The 19,619-nt window shown below is 28.2% G+C and overlaps 1 protein-coding gene across 1 annotated transcript in view; it reads left to right on the top strand.

The window, feature by feature from the left end:
* The first annotated feature begins 546 nt into the window (after nucleotides 1-546).
* Nucleotides 547-19,619, top strand: part of LOC111626628 (corepressor interacting with RBPJ 1-like) — a 41,903-nt gene continuing 22,830 nt past the window's right edge. The window contains exons 1-5 of the mRNA XM_023370074.1: nucleotides 547-681; nucleotides 9,056-9,150; nucleotides 11,715-11,791; nucleotides 16,757-16,764; nucleotides 19,482-19,546. Coding sequence (XP_023225842.1) covers nucleotides 610-681; nucleotides 9,056-9,150; nucleotides 11,715-11,791; nucleotides 16,757-16,764; nucleotides 19,482-19,546 — 317 coding nt within the window. The 5' untranslated portion in view covers nucleotides 547-609. The remainder of the gene's footprint in view (nucleotides 682-9,055; nucleotides 9,151-11,714; nucleotides 11,792-16,756; nucleotides 16,765-19,481; nucleotides 19,547-19,619) is intronic.

The following is a 19,619-nucleotide window of genomic DNA, read 5'->3' as shown; positions in this document are numbered from 1 at the left end:
ACTGATTCTAAAATATTAGAAATTTTCCCGTCAAGTATGACGGAAATTTTTTTATGAGAAAGTAGAGATTGAAGAATTGAGAAGAGCGGAGATTTCAAGAAATTCGAGAAGAGTTGTTAATATTTTTACAACTTAAGTAGTTTATACTATCTGTTGTAACATAAAGAGCAATAAAACAAAATTTTACCTGAAGTGGACAAAAATTGCAGGAGTTATAAGAAATTCACACACACAGACGACGGCTTTTGTATTAGTAATGTCAATACCTATTTGATTGTAAATGTTATGGTCAGCCTATCTAATATCTACAAAACTTAACCATTTACTTTGCAGTAAATATTTATTAGTACTGTATAACATTTTCGGTCTTCTTACACTCCTACATTACCTGAATATGGGAAACAGTTTAATATTAATAATATAAAATATAAAAGTTTTATACATTTTGTACGTTTTTTAAAATACGAACGACTTTAATTTAAAATAATTTATATTTTTGGTTCATTATTAAAATATTTGCTCCGCAAGGGGGCGCTGTATGTTTTATTTACGATTCGATGGCTTCCATCTTGGTAATTGTGATGTATAGAAACTGAAAAGTAAGTCGAAATGGGTAAAGGATTTAATAATTATATGTGTAAGAAACCGTTTCATCCAGGCTCGAAAGCTAATATAAAACGAGTAAGTTTAATACTTATTAAGTTATTGAACGTAAATAATATATATTTTTTTGTGTGCTTTGTAAATGTACTGTATTTCAAGCATTAAAAAATTATAAAATATTCTGAATGTTGAACGTTTATATTTTCAACATGTTTGTTGTTTACATTATCTTCCCAAGGTCATAGGTCAAAAGTTAATTTTGACAAATTTCCTAAATGTTTTTTTAAAGTGGTTTTAGATTGGCTCAATTCAAGCTTTAATGAAACAGTTGGGACCTTAACAACATTGTAGGCTATGCCTACAGTGACCATATTTATTTTGGGAAAATAAAAGACATATCAAAGAAAATAAAAAAATATCTTATAAAATTCATAAGTTTATAACATTTATTATGAAAATAGTAGCATACAACAATGCATACATTAAAATTTTAAAGAATATGAATTATTACACATACACACACATTGTAAAAATTTAAATAACATTAATTTTGATACTTTTCAGTAGAATTAATTTTTTTTTTAATAGTGCCGGTTCACACTTTAAAAAGTCATAAAATTCCATACAGTTCATTTGAAAGTTGTATTTGACGGAAATACATGCTTCTAATGTGCTTATTTTTAAATGGGTTTTTTCATTCGTCCACATATTATTCACCAATGAAAATATTCGTTTGACGGGAGCATTAGATCCAGGGAGACATAAAGAAAATTCTATGATTTTACAAATGTTTTTGAAAGCAATTTCTTTTGCTGTAAAATGTTCAAAAATCTCAACCCCAGCTTTGATGGTTGGACTTGTTATTCTGTTGCCATTCGTCAATCTTTTCGTTTGTGACGTATTTTTTTACACATGAAACTTCATCAAATAAGTCACCGCTGAGTATATTTATGGACCAATGATTCAAAATAAAAATATAGCTTTCCTCTACCTTTGCCCACAAAGGGATTTTGCTTAATGTGACCCATTCAAACACCTCTATTTCAATACATATGTCTCAATTATTTAGATCAGTGTTTTTCAACCTGTGGGTCGCGACCCCCTGGGGGTCACGACCCACAGGCTTTGCGACCCCCTTGGGGTCGCAAAGCCTTACACGGGAGGTCACAGGCACAAGAAAAAGACAAGTGTTTGTAGGTTCTACACTACATTAAAAAAACTACAATTTCATTAAGAATTATGGCCCACCCCAGAAAATGATAGCAGAAAAAGCATTGAGCTGATTTCCAAAAGGAAATAAAAAGCAGAAAAGTAGTAGTTGAAAATTGAGATCCCAAAAAAAAAAAAAAAAAAAAAAAAAAAAAAAAAAAAAAAAAAAAAAAAANAAAAGGAAATAAAAAGCAGAAAAGTAGAAGCTGAAAATTGAGAGCCAAAAAAAAAAAAAAATACCGTTGGTGAACAGTTCCATGTGCCTAATGTTACAATTAAAGGAAGTTTCATACTTTATGTGTGTTAAATTATTGTCGATTCTGCTTGAAACTTTCATTTTAATCAACAATAATTTGTCTCAACAGAAAGAAAATTAAATACATAGTTTTTAAAATCACTGATATAGTTTTAATATGGCCCTAGGGGGGTCGCCAGAATTTTTTAACTTGTAAAGGGGTCGCGTATTCAAGAAGGTTGAAAAACACTGATTTAGATAATGTATGCATGTTTCATAAAATGTGTACACAGCATTATTGAATTTTTTGGCTTGTATATTTTCTGATTTTTCTAACGCTAAAATCACTTTTCTAATAATAATAGGAAGAAACCCTTCATTTTTTCTTTCAACTAACTTTAGCTTTAATTCCTTTAGAAGTATAGATGTTTCGCACATTGAGATTTCTTGCGATTCAACTTCCAATATATATTGGTGAAATATTGAGGCTTGGTTATGAATAAATAATAACCATTCCTCTGCTAATGTTTCGTTGAAAAAGTTTTTCAGAATTGTGGAACATTTTTCCAGATTCAAAAAGTATGATTTTAATGGATTAAATAGTTGTAAAATTCTATCTAAAGCTGGTAAAAGAGTTAACCAGTGTGTTTTGCTCTAACCAAGAAGCTTTTTATATTGAACCTCTGTGTCATCACAAAATTCTTTGAAATCTTTTACTCGTATTGTGTAAATATAAAAATGTGAATAAATTTTTACTAATATCACTTCAATATCTATCAGAAGACAATCTACAGCAGTGCTTATGCAATTGTTCAATATGTGGGCAGCACAATTAACTCCTATCAATTTATGTTTACTTGATCATTTTAAATAAAACATTATTCTTTCTTTTTCTATGGGAACCACCAAAATTGCTGTTGGTATTGTCAGCACACAAAGCGAGTAATTTATTAGTAATTTCACATTTTGACAGTGATTCCTTGATGCAATTTGTTAATATATCTGAAGTTTCTCCAGACAGATTATTTATATTCAAAACTTTTATTCTGACTCTGCAATTGGGTAAAAAATATCTGACCAGAATTGTGCACAAATTAGTATTACCATGTTTCTAAAAATTTGAATAAATAGTTATATACAGGTAACCCCTGTATAACACGGGAGTTACGTTCCAAAAAATTGCCATGTTATGCGAATCTGTGTTATACGAAATAAAAAACTAGTGCGAAAAGGGTGGTTAGGTTCCAAAAATTAAAAAACATGTTGTTAAATCCTTATTTAAATCGGATTTATTATTCATTTTTTTCATAGGTAAAATACTTATTTATTGTTTAAGTAAATATTTTACCAGAGGATTATTCATCCTATATGATGATCTCAGCATGAGCATCATCAACTGGTAACAGTTTTTGGGTGCATTCGTTAATAGTGGTCGCTCTGCAACTGGAGTGCGCTGCTGTTTATAGGCATTTAGGAACAACGATGAAAGAAAGATGGCAGTTCCCGCACTATCAATAGTATCATGATGGAGGAATCTATAATTCTAAAATGAGATTTTAGAGGCAAAAGAAGGGTCCCAATTGTAAAATTTAACCATTAAATGGTTTATTTGTTGAAAGAGCATTTAAAAAGTAGCCACGAAAACAACTAGAATGCTCGCGCGGAGGTATAAAAGAATGCATCCTTTATTACATTTTATATTGTACGAGGGTTTTACCAAATTCCCAAACTGTGTTAGACTAAACCTGTGCTAGAAAAGCACCGTGTTATATGGGAATGTTCCCAATTCTCAAACTGTTTTAGAGTGAATCCGTGCTATAGAAGTGCCGTGTTATACGGGGTTATCTGTAATTTGTTTTGCTTAAGTCAGTTTTAATTGATTCAAAAGAATATGATGCGAAAACATCACAAATGATTGCTTCTGTTTTCGTTCTTGCACAAGAATATTTTTCCTCAAAACATTTCTTAATTAATTTAGAAGAGCAGTCATTTGATTGAAATGAATAGTTATGTTGTATTGAATGATAACACCAAGATGCCTCTTTTAGTGCTAAAGCCTTTAGGTTGTCATTAGAATTTTTATTAACAAAAAATAAGTTTAATGATTTGTTTGTTGAAGCCTGGATGGTCGCTTCTTTGTGTTTTGCTGTCTGAATATGTTGTGTAATTGCTGATCTGCCACTATTCGCAATATTAAAGCTGGCTAAACAGTTGTTGCATTTGACATCACTATCTGTTATTTCTTTTTTAATAAATGGAAATTCTTCTTGTAATGTTTGATTAAAAATGCATTTTCTTTTCGGTGCCATGATAAATGGTCTAAAATATATCAATATAAATTAAATAATACCTAAATTTGAAAAATTACAAATAATAGACTAAAAACTCACATGCAGTCCCTGTGCAACTAATTAACATTGCATAAAAGTAGTGTACTAACTGATGCGAGGTCCACGTGTGTACTGTCCAGAGAAAAGGAGTGTACTATAAAGAGAAGGGATTTGTTTCACTCAACAGTAAAAATGTCACATGCCCGAGCCCCTGAAGATTACCGACAAGTGGCTCACCAATGCTCCAAGTGTATCATCCACCAATTAGAGAGTTAAAAAACTATCACAAAAATCCCCATAAGAGTTCGGTTGGCGACACACTGCACTACCGCACTTTATGTAGCAATGCACGACACAATGACAACACCGGTCATGATGGCATACATGAAACTAACTTGTTCAATATATTATTAAAAAAAAAATTTTAAACTTTGCATCAACTTTACAAAATAAAGGATAAAATGCCTATTTTAGAAAATAAATAAAGTTAAAGGACAGAGCAGTGAAATAAAGGACATATGGTCACTGTAGCTATGCCCAAAGGATTAAAATAATCAGAGTCTATATGAAGCCCTTTGCAAAATACAGTCCCTGAAATCTGTTGTTTGACTGCAGATGTTAGAAGACAGATAATTAATTGAACAACTCATAAATGGGTAAAATTTAAAAGTGAAACTTCTTAACAAAACAATTTGCTAGAATTAGAGAGAAAATGAACAGAAAACTTTCATGATGAGATTATCCTAACAGAGATTTCTGTGAATTCTTTAAAGGATTATTTATATGTTTAATAGATTACATTTATTACAAAATTTATTGATTAATATAATAATTTGACTTTATGAGAAGAGAGATATCAAGTTTATTCGTACATATATCATATGTGGACTATTGGTTCCTTTGACTTGTTTACTTCTTTGAGCATGGTCTATGACTGATAAGGATCTAACTGCCTCATTCAGAGCTGTATTGGTACTGTTATGGTTTAAATTTGATATTTTTTTTTGTCAGATAAGATAGACAGTTCTTTGACAGTTTTATCTCACATAAAACCCTTATAATAAAATATATTCCATGTCTGTTGGATATTTAAAAATCTATAGTAAAATGAGAAAATGTTGGTCAGACTGTTGTATGGTTTTTCATTTTGTGTTACATGGTAAATCTGAGTTTGAATTTGATCTTACTAATTAGCACTACTGCTATTTTTATAATTGTTAGGGGAAAAGAATTATACGAAACTAAAGCATGTGTCGATATAGCAAACTGTGTGTGAACTGGCAACATGTGCAAGACCACTAGAAACAAGAAATCTGTTGTTCAGTTGCATGCCAAGTTATAAATATGTGAAAAAGTGCATGTATAGCCTTAGATTAGAATAAAGTTTAATTCTAAGTTAAAGGACTGCCTCATCATTGTTCTAACAATAATAAATTTAATGATTAAAATTAATTTATTATAAAATAGTACTACCCATTTCTAATGTCAAATTATTTAATAAATAAATTGAAGTATAGTGTAAAAATAGTCCATAATTTTTAACTATGGTTTTATTATGTATACAGTTTGTTGTCATTCATATATTGACTGTTTCATATCAAACAATTAAAGTGAAAAAGTCTGTATTGTTATCAGTTTTAGGATATGGAAAATTATATGATATGATATTTGAATTCAGTCCAAGCTGTATATGTAATGAACAGAAAAATCAAACATTTGTTCATATTTGAAGCATTAATATCAGAATGGACCAAAACCAGTGCAAGGTAACTTAGGGTTTGTTTGGAAAAGCTTGCCAGTTCAGATATCATTCAGAAATGTTACCTATACACTTTATTGTAAAATTCAGTGCTGCTGAGCAGCATTGTTGCTTTTGTGTGAGAGAGTTGCATTCACTACTGAAAGTCTCTTAAAAATGCACATGGAGTAGCGATGCAGGCTCCAAAATGGTGATCAGTGCAGCTGTTGGAATGTTTTGCGAATTATTTAATTTGAAACATTTTAAAAGAAATTCATTTTTGTAATGCAATGCCATGTTTAGAGGATTAAATTAATGACAAGCAATTATTTATTGTGACATCTCCACAATGCTGGGTTTCAATTTCTAATCATATTTTTAATTAATTTAATTTAAAAGATATGCTCTCCACCTCAAATTAGTAGTGTCTTGTTCCTGTAAGTACTTTTTCTTTAACAATAGAGTCGTGCCAGTCATCTATCTTAACACCTTTCGGGGGGAAATTTTTTAATTCAAATAACGTGACTTCCAGTTTGTATTGGACATTTATATATAGTTAATTGGGGCCTCCTGCCTGTAAGGTTTCCATATATGGTCTCGTCTTTCATCTATCTAACTCCATTCTTGAGATTAAGGAAAGACAGACAGGACAGAAAGGAAACACTCTTGATGGGCAATAGTGGAAATTTCTAGGTCTACAATTGTTTCAAATTGCAACCCAGTTGCTACAAATAGAATATTGATTTATGGTGATCAAAATCTTATAACTTTACTGCCAAATTGTATAAAAATTCAACTTTGTACATTTCTACTGTGGAGGCAGTTATTTTTGTTGCAGCAAGAAAAGCAACTGAAACAAACACTGCAGATTTAACCTCTAATCAGTGAGATCACTGCACACAGTAATTCAAGAAAATGAATTTAGCAACACTCTTGATGGCATTGCTTAGAATTGCTGCAAGCAGTACTTAGTTTAACAACAACTCGATAAGGTTATCAGGTTAACAAATTTTGTTTTATTTTAAATATTCCTGAAAATATCAAATCATATTGCAAAAATATTAAAACTCAGTCTATTAGCAAATTACTTTTAGTTTTTCTTTACTTTAATATTATATATATTAATAAATATTTAACTAATTGTTTAATCATTTTTGGATGTTTAAGTAAAATAAATTATTGTATTTTATAAGATATTTTTTAAGCAAGGATAGGAAGAATTAAAGTTAACACAATAAAGAACTGATGTGGAAATTTTTATTCTATTAATAAACTAGGCCTAATCATTTTTAGTATTTGAATGTCCTGAGATTTTGTTTTGATATTTAAGTATACAGTGTCTTCATTACAGTTGCATGAAACAAAATGACATTTGGATACAATTTCTGTAATTACTCAGGATTTTTATATTTCTTCTTAAATGAAGTTAAGACTATTTACAAAAATATAAAATTTTTGAGTCTATCTTAATCCTTTTTTACACCACCCCAGAAGTAACAGTCAACATGGGTTTTTTCTTTTTGAAGAATATACTTCTTAAAAACAAAGGTAAATAAACAGTAAAAAACAATTCACAATGTTAAAAACGATCAAGTGTCAGCCTTCTGTTTTAGGATCTGACACTTTACATTAAAAAACATGAAGAATTCTTCTCACCACATTGTCCTTATCTATTTTTCACTGCTTCAGGCCCTCTGGTGGTAGTTACGAGTTATCCTTACTTAATTTGCATATGGATACAATTTCTGTAATTACTCAGGATTCTGTTGACTGTTACTTCTGGGGTGGTGTAAAAAAGGATTAAGATAGACTCAAAAATTTTATATTTTTGTAAATAGTCTTAACTTCATTTAAGAAGAAAAATGACATTTGTTTGATGCTCGAATTATGCCTTGCAAGGTATTGTAAACAAATTGAAAAAATTTAACTAGAGATTTCCTTGTATACTTAGGTGTGTGTCTAATCAATCATAATCTAGATTCATATTATTTGATACTTTAAGTATTTAGTAAACAAAAATATCAGTAAAAATATTGCCATCAGATAGCATTAACCCATATTAGAACATAAATTGCTTGATATACTTTATTTGTTTATATTGCATTGGTAAATGCTACAAATGTGAGATAATAGATGCAAGAATTTGAATCTGGTGTGACATTTTATCATTCTTTCTGATTTGACAGATTAAACATTTCAAAATTTTAGAAAGTGAATTGAAGATTGTATTTCAAATATAATTTCTTTATTATAAAGAAATTTTGCTTGATTACATTTCTTAAAAAAACATATTTTTGCTCTGATGATAACATATTTCTGAAATTTTGTATACATATTTCAGATTGGTATAGCAATATACAAGTTGTTTCACAAATCTTAGCAATGATGATTTTTAAATCACATTTGACTTGTTCAAAGTTTAGGAGCATCATCTTCATACATATTACAAATTTCTTTTTACTATTTGTTTATTGTTTTATCCTTTATGAAACTTATAAAGCATAAAATGCCTGATATGCTTTTTATCTGATAACTTAATATATAATCAAACACACCAAAAATAAAGTGAGAAAAAGCACTGAAAAACATACAAGCGTAACATGAAAGCAAGAGAGGACTTGCACACACAGCAGATTGCATTTACACTTTAAGTGCATTCTTTTCATTGTATGTACAATTTGAACTTTGAAGCATTGCTTGAACTCCAAAGTAAATTTTTGTGAAATTTAGCATTCAAACTCTGAAGTAGTGTTTAAACTTCAAAGTACAATGTACCACTGTACTTAGTTTAATGAATATTTAATAAAAACTCATTATATTTTGAAATCATTTACTGATTATTGTTATGGAAGTTTTGGCATGGTCCTGAATTTCATCACTTAATTAATATTTTATAAAATTTGTTTCATATAATTTATATAGTTTGTTATTTTGATATAGGCATGGATGGCGGAACAGAGAACTGAAAATGAAAAAAAGAAACAGGATGAGTTAAGGGTGCAATATGAAAAAGAACAAGATTTGTATAATAACAAGTATGTTACTGTTTATTTTTTAGAATTATTTTAACAATAATAATAGTGATGATCATAACATTTAAATATTTGTTATTTAGTTTCATGTCATAAAAAAAATTAAAATTCCAAAATAAATTTATTGTCAATTTTATCATTAGACTAAACAAATCTTTATTAAGCTTTTCTTACCTTAGAGAGCTTGTATTTAATTTATTTTTTTCAATTTCCTTAAACATAATATAATTTATTATTATTTTTTTTTTTTATAATCTGTCTGGCAAAGGGCAAAAGGTGGGGATTTATTGGGAGATAATGAGTTGTGTGGAATGAAATGCACAATATATAAAATTAGAATCCATGTTGTGCTTTTATCACAACAGTGTTGGTATCCTTGAGATGTACTGGAAAGCTCCAAAGTACTAGTGTTTACATTGAACTTTTCATTTTGATCTTCAAAAAAGCAAACAACCAGGCATATCTTTGAGTTTATTTATATTAGAAGATTATTATAAATAAACATCTTTAGCTTTCTAAGTGATCATGATTAACTGGTTAGAAAATTGAATTAAGGTAAGATTTCAGACTGAGCTTTTCAAACAACTGTAAGAGGAGAAAGGATACAAAACTAAAATCCTTTATTACTATCAAAAATTTGAATATCTGGACTTTTGCCTATCTTTTAATAGTTCTTTTTTCCTAGGCTCTAATCACTTGGTGCAAACTTTATTTTGCTGATTGGTAAATGGGCATTATGGATTTCTAAATATTCAATTGGCTAAATGTCAAATGAAACTGAGAGACAAATGTCCGGAGATGGGAGTCTTTTGTCAGAATTTTGTTTTTATTTTGAGCTTTAACATTAGTTATTCTTGTTCTTTGTCTACTTCATTACCTTTAAACCTGAACAGCATCCTTTCTCTTTTTCCACTAACAGGTGTGTATAAGTTACTGACCACAAAAACTAAATTATTGTACATGTATGACTCTATCATATGTGTTCTCTCCCCTTATAATATTATAGAATGTTGCTACCTCTATCCTCTTACCAGTATAATTCTCACAGTTCCACCTATGTGAATGTAGACCAGGGGTCGCCAAATTTTTTTAACCGTCGACCCCCAATCACTTTCCAAAGCCTCACATTGACCCCCTCCACTGTAAAGTTTTATTACAAGTGTATATGTATGAGCAAAGAATAATAAAAAAAAAAAAACGTTGTGGGTTGTGGTCTCTGCCTAAGCAAAGAAAAAAAAAAAAAAGGTTGTGACCCCTTAGCCGCATCGACCCGCCAATGATGGTGCATCGACCCCTGGGGGTCCATATTGACCACTTTGTCGACCCCTGATGTAGACATTGGACATAAAACTGACTGGTGTTATGTTCTTATGACTTTTTTATGTTAAGATCAACTGTTAATCCTCACGTGTAATCACTGATTTTCATATTAACAATAAATTAGTTTCTGACATGTGATCATTATCATAATGATGATATTTTAATTGCACATATATAAAATGTTTGACAGAAATTATAGTAAACAGAAAGTTATCATTATAAATAGTGGCTGACATTTATGTTAAATTATAAATTTTTAAAAATTCTAAACACATTACAAGAGGACTTATATCTGGTTGTTTGTGATGAATCACATTGTAACAGTCAATGCAAAATTATATCAGTTCTGCTATTTCAAATTGTACTGTTGCTGAATAATATGATATGATTAAATTTTCCAATCAGAAAGAATCAAACCTCATATTCACAGAAGATTATTATTAAAATATTGAGAACTGATTAGTTAACAAATAGAAGCCAAGCAGAAGTTTCACATTGAAAATTCTTAAGACAATCACATGGATTGTGATGACTTATGAATGTGAGTCTTAGCTGTCACAAAAGAAATAGAAAACAATAAACTGTGATGCCTAAGAAAGATGGACAGGATTAGCTAGACAGAGAGAATCACAAACAAGGAAGTACTTAAAAGATTTAATTTAGGAAAACATTTAATGACTAGCATTAAGCAAAGAAAATATGCATTTGTTGGACTTTGGCTAGGGGATCTTCAGGACAATTAAAGAAGACAGTGATAGAGGAAATGGTCGAGGGAAATGGGCCGAGAGGAAGAAATGCAGAGATAACATCAAGTACTGGTTGGAAACTAACCCGAGGAATGTTCATAACAGGGAAAGATGGAAAGAAATGATTTGTCTGCTGCAACTCTCTAAGACGAGGATTCCACAAGAATAGAATAGAATTTTGTACATAGTAATTTAAATATAATTTAATTTTATAAAGTAAAAAATATATATACAGAATGTAAAAAAGTGAATTTACTTTATAATTTTGCATTCAATAGCAATTTACTTGTATGCTATAAATATGTATTAAATAGCTGAAAATTTGAACTCAACAAAGTTAATTATAACATATAATATATTAATCATTCATTACATTTATAATAACTTTACTACAGATTCATATTAACAGTTTTATTAATTTTGTCTTTTACATTTTTGTTTAAAATATATTGTAATTAATAAATTTAGAAAATAATTCATAAAAATTATTTATAATTTCAGAGCTCTTCTAAGCAACGAAAGCAAAGATAAACTTGCTCTCAATTTTATGTATGAAGCTCCACCTGGTGCAAAAAGAGGTAATTTAATATTTCTTGTAATTTTTTGAAATCAATGAGAAGATCTATACACAAATTTGAGTTTGAAAGTTTCAAAAGCACATGATTGGTAAAAACAAGTTATGACAACAGATTATGTACAAATGCAATTTCTTTTTCACATTTTGCTTTATTTGATTGATTTCAGTAATGTCAAAATAATACAGCATTGCCAAAAAGTAAGCAAAACTTAGTGAATTGTGTAATGAAATTATTTTAAGAGAATAAAAACAAGAAATTAATTGAAGTTTTTGACTATTTACAAAAATATAAAATTTTTGTAAATAGTCAAAAACTTCAATTATGAAGAATATATCCTGAGTTATTACAGAAATTGTATTAATAGGAAATTAATGTTTAAGAAGTTCATTGGTGACATTTACTTTTATTGGGAATATTTTGGAAAATTTATCATTGTTTCTAATTTTAAAGTGGAAATGAATAAGTGTCTTATGAGACATCAGTGATCATTTCTCCAACAAATTAGGTAAATGTATTTAAAAAATTTTATAATAAATACATTAATTTAATAAAACATGCAGTTTTGTTTGCATACAGTTCTGGAGTAAATTCTCAAAATGTAATAAAACAGCAATTACTAGGTCTAAATATACTAGATAGATAATTTTTAAAATATCTGAAAGAGTTATATTGCAATAAAAATGCCCATGAGAATATTACTTTATTTAAGGACTTGTTACACTAAGTCTTGAAATAAAGTAAGGTTCTTGTAGACATTTTTATAATATTTATACAATAAGGACAAGAAGCAGTTATATTGCAATATTTTAAAATATGAGAAATTTTCAATCTAAATGAACCCACTGATATTGTGATACTGTACAGTGAAGAACTAAAACATATAGTAAATTTAATCAGTTTACAAATGTTGGGAATGATGAAAAAAGATTAAATTATTGAATTTCTAATACTCTAATTTGATTGTTGAATTTTTGTTTATTTATTTTTTTAAAAATGATTTTAGTATCAATTGCTTTATTTCATTAGTGAAGACATCCTTGCAACTGAGTTTTGAAAGCCATAATTTTAAATATAAAGAAAAGTAAATCAGTCACTTTATTTAATTTTGTTGCAGACAGAAATCTATATTTTATTTATTGTTATGTTTTGATATCAGTATATTAAAAGTTATAGGATTCCTTAGTATAGCAAAACTTCATTAAAATTGTTAATATTACTATCAGATTAACATAAAATGATTATTATTTAGTCAGTTTGTACATGCTTTAATCTGTCAGAGATTTTTATGATATAACAATTTAATATGATTCTGTTCTTAAATTATAGTTATCAATAATTGTATATTACAGTAATATCTACATCATGCAGTTGTGCTGGTGGAACAATACTTGCTTCTTGCAAACATGTATGGTATTTACATTTTCATATACTTTAGAAAAATATAGCTGGCTGAAGGTATATTCTTCACTAACTCTGGTATCAACCAAAGTTCCACATAACTCCTAAAAATATAGCAACATTTTTTAAAAACATTCTAAATAAATCAAATAAAACTTTATTTTATTTGCCTTTCTTCTATTTTAAGAGAGCCAAAAATTGTCTTTAGCATTATCTGCACTTAGTGGAAGCAAATGCTATTTTTATTTACCAGTATTTTATCTTTGGAGAAAGTTTTATATTTGAATCAAACATTGAAATGTGATATTAAAAACTTATGGAGCTTAACACAGATAGAATTTACCATATGAGAAGAAAAGATGTATAGATTGTAATCATCAGATATGATATTCATGGTACAGTTAGAAATTACAGTACTTTAGCAAAAAGAGTATAATTTCCATTTTGAAGAATAAAATTCCAGCAGTGTTACATAGAAGTATTTGGTTTGAATCAATAGCAACAAAATTTGTAAGAATGGAATACAATGTTGCTGTAATAAAAAAGCAAAATGGAAGCTTATGCAAATTTCAAATTTCTTCTATCCGTATTTAACAACCTTTCCAGATAACCTTTGCTATGCTAATGATTTAATTAGTATAATAAAAAGAAATAAAATGTACTTTTAATCCTGAACAATTAGATTTAGATAAACTTGGTAGAAAAAACAAACATGTATTGAAAAAATTTTCCCACAACAAATGGATGTTTATAGAATCATTGTTTATTTTATAAGCTTCCAAATATTGGATATTCAGAAGTTATAGTTTAATACAGAGTTGTAGAAAATATTAAAAACTTACTTTTAAATTTATCACTTAAATCCGGAAAAGAAGTTTTTGTTTGGCCTGATTAATTAGATTTAAATGAGTCTCAAAACAAAAACAGTTTGATCTGTTTTCTATGTTTGTTTATTTTTTCAATGTATTCTTCTCATAGTATTTATGGTTCACATTTTTAGAAAACATAGTTATGAAAACAAGACTATTTTGGACACAACAAATTTTGACAGTTTTTTGTTTTTATGATTTCAGAAAATGTAAACTATAAATACTATGAAAAGAATAATAAAAAAATAGATCAAACTGTTTTTGTTTTGAGACTCGTCTTGAAAAGGGATCATTGTTCCTACAGTGTTCCTACGGTGTAAGTTGTTCTCTTTTTCTTTGATGTTCTTTTTCATGAAATTTAAATTTAATTGGAACTACATAAGGCCTAAATAATCTCTTCGTGAAATTCTGATATGTAAAATATTTTTCGAAATATCTCAAACAAATGTACATGCAGTTTTTAGGTTTGAAGTTCTCACATTTTAACTTTATCAGCCATTCATTAATTTTAGATTTGAATATAAGTGTAAATATATTCCATTTTTTAACTTGACACTTTCATGATGTGATTGATATAATCAAGTATCATAACATGAATTTGGTATCATTTTCTTTTACAAAGCCAAACTATTTGATTGTTTTCATCAGATTATGTGAGTACAGTAGAGCATCAATTATCTGAATACTGATCAATCAAAACATCGGTTAACCAAAAGCGTTCTAGTCAGAAAATTCAAATGCTGTGGCACTGCAATATTTGGCTATGTCTTGGGCTACTCCAGTATTATTTTTGTTGGTGTGCATGTTTTAGCTGGCAGCACTGGTGCAACCATGAGAGGGTACTTAAGGACACGCCAGTATTTAAATGAGGCTTTTTTTTACATTGTGAGTGGTGAGTTTTACTTGTTTTGTGTAGTGTTTTTCTGAGGACTGTGTGTCAGGACATGTGTCAGGCTGAATCAGAATGTTTTTGATACTAGATTAACTTCCGAAATATAATTTTTTTTGTTTTTATATTTTTCAATATATTTATTTTGTTTGTGCAAAATAAAGAAATAATTTTTAACGATACAATAGCCATGATTATTATTTTTAAAAAGTTTTTGTTAGGCTTAACATTGATGAAAATTCAATGCGAGGTGAAACACAATGGAGAAAAATTTCAGGATAGGTTAATATATTTTTTCGTACATGATCAGTTATTCAAACAACCCCAGTCTCGAATTGTTTTGGATAATTGATGCTCTACTGTATGTTGTCTTCTGTATAGATCTCATTTATTCTTATTAAATTTTAGTTATTTTTCTTATAATCAGATTATTTTTATTACTTGAAAATTGTTAAAAGTTTAAAGTAATGATTAATATACTTTTAGAAATTCTGCTATACTTTTCAGATTCATAATTATTTTATATAGTTAAACCACTTCCTTGATTTAACAATAATGAAAAACGTATTCAGGATGTTGTTCAAGATTTTAAAAAATTTTCTTTAATTATTTTAAAACAATTTTATAAAATTTTATTAATTTTAGTATTTGTTTTATTTTTAAATAATTTTATTACAAATATCTTGAACATTTGCTGGATTTAGTGATTTTCTTTCTTTCTTTCTTTTTTTTTTTTTTTTGTCTATTTTAAAATGGTAGGAACAAGTTTTTTAAAAACAAATTTGTTAAATAGTTGATATTGCAAATGGCTGCATTATGAAAATATAATCAATAATAAGTTTACAAAAGGAAAACAATTTTATATTTTTGTGTTTCCAGTTTTGATTAATCCGGGTTGATGGATAAATAAGGTTTCTTACTGCAACATCCCACAAAGTATAAGGATAATAATGTGTGACCACTGCCACTATTTAGTAACCACAAATATATAGTCTTTATGTGTGCGATATGTTTGTTGTGTGAAATTATTGCGTAACAGTCAGGTAAACATGAACTTGTTTTCCTCATTCCATACAAAACAGTGATCAGTGATTGAATTTTTAGTGTTGGAATGTTAATGCAAAGACAAACAGTCAATTCAGGCAAATATTCTGAAATTTTAAGAACTCAAGAAATGTATTTTCAGAGTAAAATCAGAGAGTACCATTTTTTTATTGTAACAAGATCATATATGACCACACTGCATGTTAGGAAATGGAAAGATGCTTAAGAATCTAGTTATCAGTTATTCTGTACTCTCCTTGCAATCCAGATATGACACCAATAGACTTCTGATTGTTCCCAAAGTTCAAGTAGGTCAAACTGCCTTTTATTAAGCTAAAGGAATTTTTTATCAGACCCTGAAATTAAAACTCCCATAGGGAATGGAGATCAAGAAAAAACTAAAAAGTTTTTCATACAAAAACAAACTGAACATTTGGAAAAATGTATAATGAACATACATTTGAAACAAGTGATTTTTTTCTGCTTTTTGAAACTGGCCACATTGTTCTAACTAATTATAGTAAAGTGGAAACCATATTTATCAGTCAACTTTTTGAAATTGAAATATCCTCTTATAATATTTTCATTATATAAAACTGGCTAACATATTATATAATGTTACTAAATAATATACTAGATTTTATATTATCATTTTATGTTCAATTTTTAAAACATTTAAATATAATTTATAGTATTTTTTCATAATGGAAATATTAATATGCATTTTTTTCTCCCCTGTATAATGTTGAACTTGGATATCTTCAGAACGCCAAGTAAGTTGAATTATTATATTTCACTTTTATTATACATTCACATTGTTATATCTTACTTCTTATTAATAGGAAATGAAATATATATAGCAATATTAATAATTCTTGAATTGGTTATTGACAAGAGTATGTCTTGTTTATAAAATCGTACTGCCTCATGTTCTTATCAGCATAGAGGTATGAAGGAGTATATGTAGAGAGTTGATATTTGGCACAGAGTATTAGGTGCCCAAATCATTTGCACATAAAAAAATCCAGACTCTTAGGTAGTCGGGACTGAGAATCAAATCAAAATAAAATCCAAAATGGCGATCCTCTTCTACAAACAGGCAAAACAGCCACCTCACCCCACCAAAGTCAGGCAGGGGAGAAGTACCACCCGCAGTCATTCTAAGAAGTGAACTCTGACCTTAGGATTGAGGGCACCTGCATATGAAATTTGCCCTTTGACCTCACTTTGCTCCTAAACTCTAATGAGGAGAGACATCTTTTTACTACCTTTCGATTTGACATCTGTGCCGATTTTGGATTTATATTATATATTGACGCTGTTGTAAATATCACTCTGCTGATACAAATTAAGTAAATTATCAGTTTTTTAGTAAATTTTTAATGACAAAACAAAAGACACAGAACACGTGGTCGAGGTCAAAGTGGACATCAGGGACAAGGTAGGAGAGTAGGAGAGACATTTTTTACTTCACATTAATTGACCTTTTGAGTCGACAGCCGTGCAATCTTGGATTTATATTATATATTGATGCTATTGTAAATAATGTGCTGCCGATACAAATTAAGTAAATTATCAGTTTCTTAGTAAATTTTTACTGACAGAACATTCACCGAAAATGGCTCGTGGACAACCTCATGGTCGAGGCAGGCGAAGTTTTAATGATCGCACCCAAAAGCAGTGATATCAAAGAAGATAGGAGAATGAGAACGAGACCTGCCTTAAGCATCAAAGTGATTCTGTCTCCGAGACATAGTCTTGTCCCAAATACAGTTTTGCTGTTTTACTTGTTTAAGTATGCAATAAGAAGTTAAATAATTGTTTAGAATTTTCAGAAATTTTATTTATATAATTTTGGGATTATTTAAAACAAAAATTGCTTACTGAAGCAAAACTGAAAATTTTATAAATTAAACATGATCTATGTAAAAACTAAACCTGATCTATGTAAAAACTACGTAATATAAATTAAACCTGATCTATGTAAAAACTACGTAATGTATCAGTTACTATGAATATATAAAAGTTAAAGTTCAGGAGTCTACAACCTATGGCTTGTGGTCAAATATTGAAACATATTCAATTGGCTTGTGTAGCTTATTTTCACTGACATGTTTTGTCATCAGAATTTTAACTAGCTCAAAGCAAATACACTTTTTAAAGCCAACTTGAATTAATAGATTTTGCTGCAAATGATTTTTATAAAAAACCTATTTAAAGAAGAGAATTTTTTACCGTTTTATAAATCTCTGTCAGAATAGACTTTAAAAAGTTTGCATAGGGTATATTTTCTGTTCTTGCTTCTATATACCTTTATGAACAAATCTTTTCAAAAATTAAATATATGAAATAAAACTATCAAACATCACTATCCAGTGAATATCTAAAGAAGATTTTAATACTGGATGCCACAAAATTTATCTCCAATTTTGATGACTTTTTTTGAAATAGTAGTAGTAAATTTTACATAATCTTTCTCCATTGTTTATTCAGAAATAAAAAATATTTTAATCTTTGACTATATCTTTCTTATTTAGTTCCCAAATGTCTTTTAAAATTCAAATGGTCATTCTCAAGATTAGAGACTCCATTTATAGTTGAAAATATGACAGCAATTATTAAAAAAATTGCAAGTACTTTAATAACTAGAATTATTCATCATGTTTTGTTAAGCTATTTTATTTCCAATAACAAGATAAAGGTAAAAAGTAGGAAAATAATATAATTCTTCATAATTAATATTATATTAATTATGAGGAATTGATTTTTATAGAAGTATAAATAAATAGTTATACTAAAGTTATTAAAAAGTTATTTAGTGTAACTAGCCAATGTTATATATACTTGTAGGACAAAACATTATTCTCTAAAAATACAAACAAGTCAAAGTTCACACCAAGATGCAAAATTCTTGGAAAAATGAAGTTTCAAATTTGTGTAGATGATCTCTTTTGTATCTCAAATAAACACTTTTGGATATGGAATATTTTCTTTACAATGCATGAAAGAATCAATTTATTAGTAAAAGTTTTGATTGATTAATGTGAAAGTTTAATATCTGAGAAATGTAATATAACAATCCAAAACTTTTTTGTTTCTTTATTATAAAAAAAGCTTGGATTAACAAGAATCTAACCACTATTTTTAGATAGTCAAAATATTCTTTATTTAGAAATGCTTTTAGTCAATCAAATGGCCATCTTTGGTTATACGACAAATACAAAACAATGATGTAGAATCTTGATTTGAATTCAAAATTGATTCATTAAGTTCTCTCTATTATTACATACAAAAATTCTTTTATTTTAGATTATATTATGAATTTTAGAAAATAATATCTGTTTAAGTATTTATTTTATTCTTTTTTAATATAAAATAATAATAATAATAATGAATAAGATGTTTAAATGTTGTTCAAACAAATTCAAATTCATAATTCTTTGATATAAATTTAAATGAATTTTAATATTAAATTTATCAAATATTACAGAAAGAGGATGATGAGCCAGAATATAAATTTGACTGGCAAAGAAAGTATAATGCACCCAGAGAGGAGTAAGTATTTATAATTTAAAATTTTGGAATTTATTTTGAACTTAAAACAGATTATTATCACATTAATTACTAA

This window comes from Centruroides sculpturatus, unplaced genomic scaffold (assembly GCF_000671375.1).
Source record: "Centruroides sculpturatus isolate CEXI.00-Female unplaced genomic scaffold, Cexi_2.0 scaffold399, whole genome shotgun sequence".
In the NCBI taxonomy this organism is placed as follows: Eukaryota; Metazoa; Arthropoda; class Arachnida; order Scorpiones; family Buthidae; genus Centruroides; species Centruroides sculpturatus.
Note: the sequence above shows the minus strand (reverse complement) of the source record. Positions and strands in the feature narration are given on the sequence as shown.